The 7,500-nt window shown below is 43.3% G+C and overlaps 1 protein-coding gene across 1 annotated transcript in view; it reads left to right on the top strand.

Annotated features, from left to right (window-relative positions):
• f13a1b (coagulation factor XIII, A1 polypeptide b) overlaps nucleotides 1-7,500 on the top strand; it is a 23,016-nt gene that overhangs the window by 10,294 nt on the left and 5,222 nt on the right. The window contains exons 8-10 of the mRNA XM_084451777.1: nucleotides 6,073-6,211; nucleotides 6,747-6,850; nucleotides 7,158-7,246. Of these exons, the coding sequence (XP_084307903.1) occupies nucleotides 6,073-6,211; nucleotides 6,747-6,850; nucleotides 7,158-7,246 (332 nt within the window). The remainder of the gene's footprint in view (nucleotides 1-6,072; nucleotides 6,212-6,746; nucleotides 6,851-7,157; nucleotides 7,247-7,500) is intronic.

The raw sequence follows: 7,500 nt of genomic DNA, 5'->3' as shown, positions 1-7,500 counted from the left end.
CCGTCCAGTGAGATCAGTGATATGACAACTTAACGTTAGATTATTGAGCCTAAATAATAGCAGGCTACTAACAGATAACCTGGTTAATATATGTTATTATTCCTACTATTGTGCTTACTGTGTGTTGCTGACAAGATAAATTATGTTATATTATTATTGCCACCGTCATTTGGCTTAGCTTATGTTCTCCAGCCACGCCAAGTGCTGTGGTAGTAGCTAACTCACTGGTGTTATATTTATTTACATTGTCCCTGCATCCTGTCTAATATGTCTCCATCTGTGTTATGCACCATGGGCCGAAAGAAAATTCGTAGTATATTGTGAAGTAGGCTCATTGGCAAAATAAAAGTGTATTGTTCAATATGACTAGCCTACTTGTCAACCATAGGGCTGTCACGGTTAGGAATTATCCTGAGCTTCAAATTGATAGATTTCAACCGCGGTCTGCGTTTTACGCTGTTTTTTTATTATTTCGTTTTACACTACATTTTATCTATATCCTATGTGTGTAGCCTAGTTGTGGCCTACATTATTCGTTTTTATCTAACGAAATACATTAAATAAATGAGGGTACAGGAATGCAATGGTGCGCTCAGCACACAAACAGGCAAATCATTCGACATAGTAAAATAATAACAACAACAATAAAGACCTAAAGGGCAAAGGCAGTTTGCTGTGCACTAAAGTAAGCTTAGGCTAGGCCTAACACGTTATTCATACTGTATATACCAGAAGTTTAGTGCCGTGCATTTATTAATCGGATAGCCTTTGTCTATAGGCGTATTTGACAGTCCTGGAAAAAGCCCTGATACCAAAATGAAAAGAAAATCATTAGTGGCCGCTGTTGTCTGTATTTTGTTATTGTATTTTGTGGCCTGTGTGTAGTTGTAGCCATACTTATTATTCCTACAATGAAGTAGGCTACACCACCACCATTTCAGATTCAATCTCTGGTCTGAATGGGTAGGCTATGTATGGAAACATACTTTTTGGCGCGATCAGCAACAGCTCTCTAATCCAACTTGAACTTGTCTTTTTACAGTTTACTGAGTCTTTGTACAATAAAGCAATGGTTGCTATGGTTATGAAAAAGCGCACTTATGCCAGGGTATATGGTGCGTTCGTTTAGGCTATAACTGGGAGGTGGCAAATTGAACTCGCACTTCCTCGTCGCAAATTCGGATATGTTTCTCAGCCCCCAGTTGCCGGCTGATGTCAATATCATATCATATCATCATCGTATCATTCGCTATAGCTCGAATGCACACAGGTCGGAGGTAGGTATTTTGCCACTTGCGACTTGCCACGTCCGACCACAAACGAATGCACCATTTTTTTTGCCTGCTATCTGGTTACTGGTGGGCTTTTCATTACAGTACTGTACCCTTCTGTGAATAAAAACAGAACTGTATGTAGACCTACATGTTGCCTGTAGGCTGTAGTCTACTGTCACGTTTCATTTCTTCTAATGTCGAGCGCAAAACGCAAACGAGTCTGCTGCGCGAGAGCTGCATTCCTTGGTAGCCAGAAAGCGCGTCAGCAACCTGAAGCAGCATCGAGTCATTTTTCGTTCCCAGTTAATAGACTTCAGGAACACAGACGTGTTGTGAGCATGTAGATTAGCCTACTAGACCTACTGTATTTGTTAAATAATAACAAGCCTAGGCCACGTTAGTCTACATCTGTTGTTTTAGAGACTTTCTTTTAGGCTACAATAGCCTAAGACACGACAACTTGTCTGTCATTTCATTTATTTATTTATTGATTATCATTTGCTCTAATTGTTCTAATGTTGGGTTGTTTTAGGCTATACCATGTTGTTCTGCGAATACAGTAGCCTATCGATACAGCGTAAGCCTCATTTGAGAATAAAGTAGGCTACTGTATTTGATCAAAGCACGCACTCAAGTGGAAATTCGGTTATTTTATTATAGGCTACTGGCCTATATGAGTTTAGTTGGCTATTTGATTGCAATTTTGATGCATTTTCACAAGTAATTAAGGGTATTTATTGGTCTATTATGAGTCTATATGAAACAAGTATACCACTTATTGAATTTGGTGCATTTTAACATATGTTCCAGTCATCCGGACATTTCAGAGATACGAACGACCTGCGGTCCCGTTGGGTTCGGATGAGTGGGGTCCTACTGTAGCACAAGTGCTCACGTAGCGACGTTAGCTATGCGAATAGCACACGTGCTCAAGTACTCCCGGCCCTGACGAGCGTTTGCTGGGTTAGCTACGTTAGTGAATAGCACACGTGGTCACGTGGGGACGTTCGTCACGTATGTCTGCTCAGTTAGCAAATAAGTGGCACTTTCCACCCCCCATACGGAGCGAACTGAGCTGCATACGGAGCTGACAAACGTACGCACGTACGTGAGTGAAATCCATTCGACTCCCATTGTATTTGATAGGAGGACTGACGTGACTCACGACATTTTGTCCTAGCGACGGCGGCGGCCTGAAGTAAGTCAGCAATGTGTGCATGGGTCGCGGCATTCGCGTGGCTCTCGTTAGCTCCCGTAATTATGGCCCGTGTGGATTTGCTAACTGAGAAGACAAACCTGACGAACGTCGCTACTTGACCACGAGTGGTATTGCGAACGTAGCTGACGTCGCTACTTGACCACGAGTGGTATTGAGGAACGTCGCCGTCACCATCAGGTTACTTAAGCTGCTAGTTCTCTTGTTACCTCTGATATGGCTAGCCAGCCTCCGTCCAGTGAGATCAGTGATATGACAACTTAACGTTAGATTATTGAGCCTAAATAATAGCAGGCTACTAACAGATAACCTGGTTAATATATGTTATTATTCCTACTATTGTGCTTACTGTGTGTTGCTGACAAGATAAATTATGTTATATTATTATTGCCACCGTCATTTGGCTTAGCTTATGTTCTCCAGCCACGCCAAGTGCTGTGGTAGTAGCTAACTCACTGGTGTTATATTTATTTACATTGTCCCTGCATCCTGTCTAATATGTCTCCATCTGTGTTATGCACCATGGGCCGAAAGAAAATTCGTAGTATATTGTGAAGTAGGCTCCTTGGCAAAATAAATGTTTTTTGATCCTGATAGCCCAGTAGGCTTTCTGTCAGCCTCTTATGTCATAACCTGCTGTTTTTATTATTATTTCGTTTTACACTACATTTTATCTATATCCTATGTGTGTAGCCTAGTTGTGGCCTATATTATTCGTTTTTATGTAACGAAATACATTAAATAAATGATGGTGCAGGAATGCAATGGTGCGCGCAGCACACAAACAGGCAAATCATTCGACATAGTAAAATAATAACAACAACAATAACAATTAGGCTACAGATATAAAGGGACCTAAAGGGCAAAGGCAATGTTTTCTGTGCACTAAAGTAAGCTTAGGCTAGGCCTAACACGTTATACATACTGTATATAGCCTACCAGAAGTTTAGTGCCGTGCATTTATTAATCGGATAGCCTTTGTCTATAGGCGTATTTGACAGTCCTGGAAAAAGCCCTGATAGCCTACCAAAATGAAAAGAAAATCATTAGTGGCCGCTGTTGTCTGTATTTTGTTATTGTATTTTGTGGCCTGTGTGTAGTTGTAGCCATACTTATTATTCCTACAATGAAGTAGGCTACACCACCACCATTTAAGATTCAATCTCTGGTCTGAATGGGTAGGCTATGTATGGAAACATACTTTTTGGCGCGATCAGCTACAGCTCTCTAATCCAACTTGAACTTGTCTTTTTACAGTTTACTGAGTCTTTGTACAATAAAGCAATGGTTGCTATGGTTATGAAAAAGCGCACTTATGCCAGGGTATATGGTGCGTTCGTTTATAACTGGGAGGTGGCAAATTGAACTCGCACTTCCTCGTCGCAAATTCGGATATGTTTCTCAGCCTCCAGTTGCCGGCTGATGTCAATATCATATCATATCATCATCATATCATTCGCTATAGCTCGAATGCACACAGGTCGGAGGGAGGTATTTTGCCACTTGCGACTTGCCACGTCCGACCACAAACGAACGTAGCCTACCATTAAACAGCAACTACAGAAATGTAGGTTAGCCTACATGGATGCAAAGCATTAACGAGCAAAAAAAGGAACTACTGGTCTCGCCGTCTCACTTGTAAAGTCGGGATAGCCACGTTAACTGACGGCGACGACGTGTTTACTCAGCTACTTTAGGGAATACAGTAGGACCCCACTCATCCGAACATAAGAGATCCGAACCTCCCGGTCTACCGGTAGAAAAGCCCACCAGCTATCTGGTTACTGGTGGGCTTTTCATTACAGTACTGTACCCTACTGTGAATAAAAACAGAACTGTATGTAGACCTACATGTTGCTTGTAGGCTGTAGTCTACTGTCACGTTTCATTTCTTTGTTACTCTAATGTCGAGCGCAAAACGCAAACGAGTCTGCTGCGCGAGAGCTGCATTCCTTGGCAGCCAGAAAGCGCGTCAGCAACCTGAAGCAGAGGAGCAGAGAGTCATTTTTCGTTCCCAGTTAATGGACTTCAGGAACACAGACGTGTTGTAAGCATGTAGATTAGCCTACTAGACCTACTGTATTTGTTAAATAATAGTCTACAGCCTAGGCCACGTTAGTCTACATCTGTTGTTTTAGAGACTTTCTTTTAGGCTACAATAGCCTAAGACGCGACAACTTGTCTGTCATTTCATTTATTTATTTATTGATTACCATTTGCTCTAATTGTTCTAATGTTGGGTTGTTTTAGGCTATACCATGTTGTTCTGCGAATACAGTAGCCTATCGATACAGCGTAAGCCTCATTTGAGAATAAAGTACTGTATTTGATCAAAGCACGCACTCAAGTGGAAATTCGGTTATTTTATTATAGGCTACCGGCCTATATGAGTTTAGTTGGCTATTTGATTGCAATTTTGATGCATTTTCACAAGTAATTAAGGGTATTTATTGGTCTATTATGAGTCTATATGAAACAAGTATACCACTTATTGAATTTGGTGCATTTTAACATATGTTCCAGTCATCCGGACATTTCAGAGATACAAACGACCTGCGGTCCCGTTGGGTTCGGATGAGTGGGGTCCTACTGTAGCACAAGTGCTCACGTAGCGACGTTAGCTACGTATGCGAATAGCACACGTGCTCAAGTAGCGACGTTAGCTACGTATGCGAATAGCACACGTGCTCAAGTACCCCCGGCCCTGACGAGCGTTTGCTGGGTTAGCTACGTTAGTGAATAGCACACGTGGTCACGTGGGGACGTTCGTCACGTGTGTCTGCTCAGTTAGCAAATAAGTGGCACTTTCCACCCCCCATACACATGTACACATACACACACACACATACACGTACACACACACACACACACACACGGAAACTCAGTCAGTCTGTGTGTACATAAAGAGGGAATGTGAACATGGTAACTCTCAAGTCCTTTTGAAACTCGGGTTGGTTTGTGTGTAAACATAAAGCCATACGTTGAAACAGTTTTAGTAATCTATAATGTGTTGGGTTGTAGTGCGTCTCACCCACATTCCACTACAGTGTTCCATGTAGAGAGAATATCAACGATAGAGATAAAAAAACACAATAAACCCTGTGGTTGGATCGGTCAGGTGGTCTAGTGGATTAGATTAGATTAGATTAGATTAGATTAGATTAGATTAGATTAGATTAGATTAGATTCGATTCGATCCGATCCGATCCGATCCGATCCGATTAGATTAGATTCGATTAGATAAGATAAGATAAGATAAGATTAGATTCACTTTATTGTCATTACATAACACAAGACAGTGCAACAGAATGATGTGCGTACCTGTAGTACTCAGGCATGTCAGCCTTGGTTGCTGATGTCTTTTCCATCTGTTGCTGGGATGACTGGTGGTTTGACCCTCATTATAGGTCACACTCCTCAAAAATAACTCCTCTGCTTTCTGACGATGGTGACGTGTGTGTGTGTGTGTGTGTGTGTGTGTGTGCGTGTGTGTGTGTGTGTGTGTGTGTGTGCGTGTGTGTGTGTGTGTGTGTGTGCGTGTGTGTGTGTGTGTGTGTGTGTGTGTGTGTCTCCCCTCTGCAGTCCTGCGTTGCCTGGGCATCCCCTCTAGGGTGGTGACCAACTTCTACTCCGCCCACGACAACGACGGCAACCTGAAGATCGACATCATCCTGGACGAGAACGGGAAGGTGGATCGCAAACGCACCGCCGACTCCATATGGTACTAGAACACTGGCCCCTAGCCAGCCTTGTGGAGGGGGTACTAGAACACTGGCCCCTAGCCAGCCTTGTGGAGGGGGTACTAGAACACTGGCCCCTAGCCAGCCTTGTGGAGGGGGTACTAGAACATGAGAAGGACAATATGAGAAGGACAAGTTCTACTGTACACAAACATCCACTGCTTTATAGATGGATGGATAGATAGAAAGAAAGAAAGAAAGAAAGAAAGAAAGAAAGAAAGAAAGAAAGAAAGAAAGAAAGAAAGAAAGAAAGAAAGAAAGAAAGAAAGAAAGAAAGAAAGAAAGATGGATAGAGAGAGAAAGAAAGAGATAGATAGATAGATAGAGATAGATAGATAGATAGATAGATAGATAGATAGATAGATAGATAGATAGATAGATAGATAGATAGATAGATAGATAGATAGATAGATAGATAGATAGATAGATAGATAGATACCCTGCTGCTCTTGGCTCCTGCGTGTTGACCGTGGGTTTCTGGTCGTGACGCGGCGGTTGTGTTTCCTGATTGGTCAGGAACTACCACTGCTGGAACGAGTGCTACATGACCAGGCCTGACCTGCCTACAGGGTTCGGAGGGTGGCAGGCTGTGGACGCCACCCCACAGGAGACCAGCGACGGTGAGCAGCTCCCCACACACACACGCACGCTGGCACAAACACACACACACATACGCACACACACCCACAGCCGCACATACGCACACAAACCCACACCCACACCCGCACACACACACACCCGCACGCGCACACACACACCCACACCCGCACACACACAGACCCACACACACACACACACACACACCCACACACACACAGACATGCAAGCATGCATAAACACAGACATACACAAACACGCGCACACAGCTAACACCTTTCAAATCGATGGACCAGACTAGTAAGATCTTTGTCCACTTGCTCCATTCAGGAATGTACCGGTGCGGCCCGGCGTCGGTCAAGGCCATCAAGCACGGGCAGATCTGCTACCCCTTCGACGCCGTCTTCATCTTCGCTGAGGTGCACAGACGACCTCATGAGCCCCATTATGAGCTATGTAATATGTACATCTGTATCGATATCTACATCAATCAGTCACCAACACACAGTACAAGTGTGTGTGTGTGTGTGTGTGTGTGTGTATCTATACATGCTTGCATGCATGTGCATGCAAATGCCTGTGTGTGTGTGTGTGTGTGTGTGTGTGTATGTGTGTGTGTGTGTATCTATACATGCTTGCATACATGTGCATGCGAATGCCTGTGTGTGTGTGT

The sequence above is a fragment of the Borostomias antarcticus genome, assembly GCF_949987555.1.
Source record: "Borostomias antarcticus genome assembly, chromosome: 17".
Classification (NCBI taxonomy): Eukaryota; Metazoa; Chordata; class Actinopteri; order Stomiiformes; family Stomiidae; genus Borostomias; species Borostomias antarcticus.
This window is presented reverse-complemented; position numbering and strand designations above follow the sequence as displayed.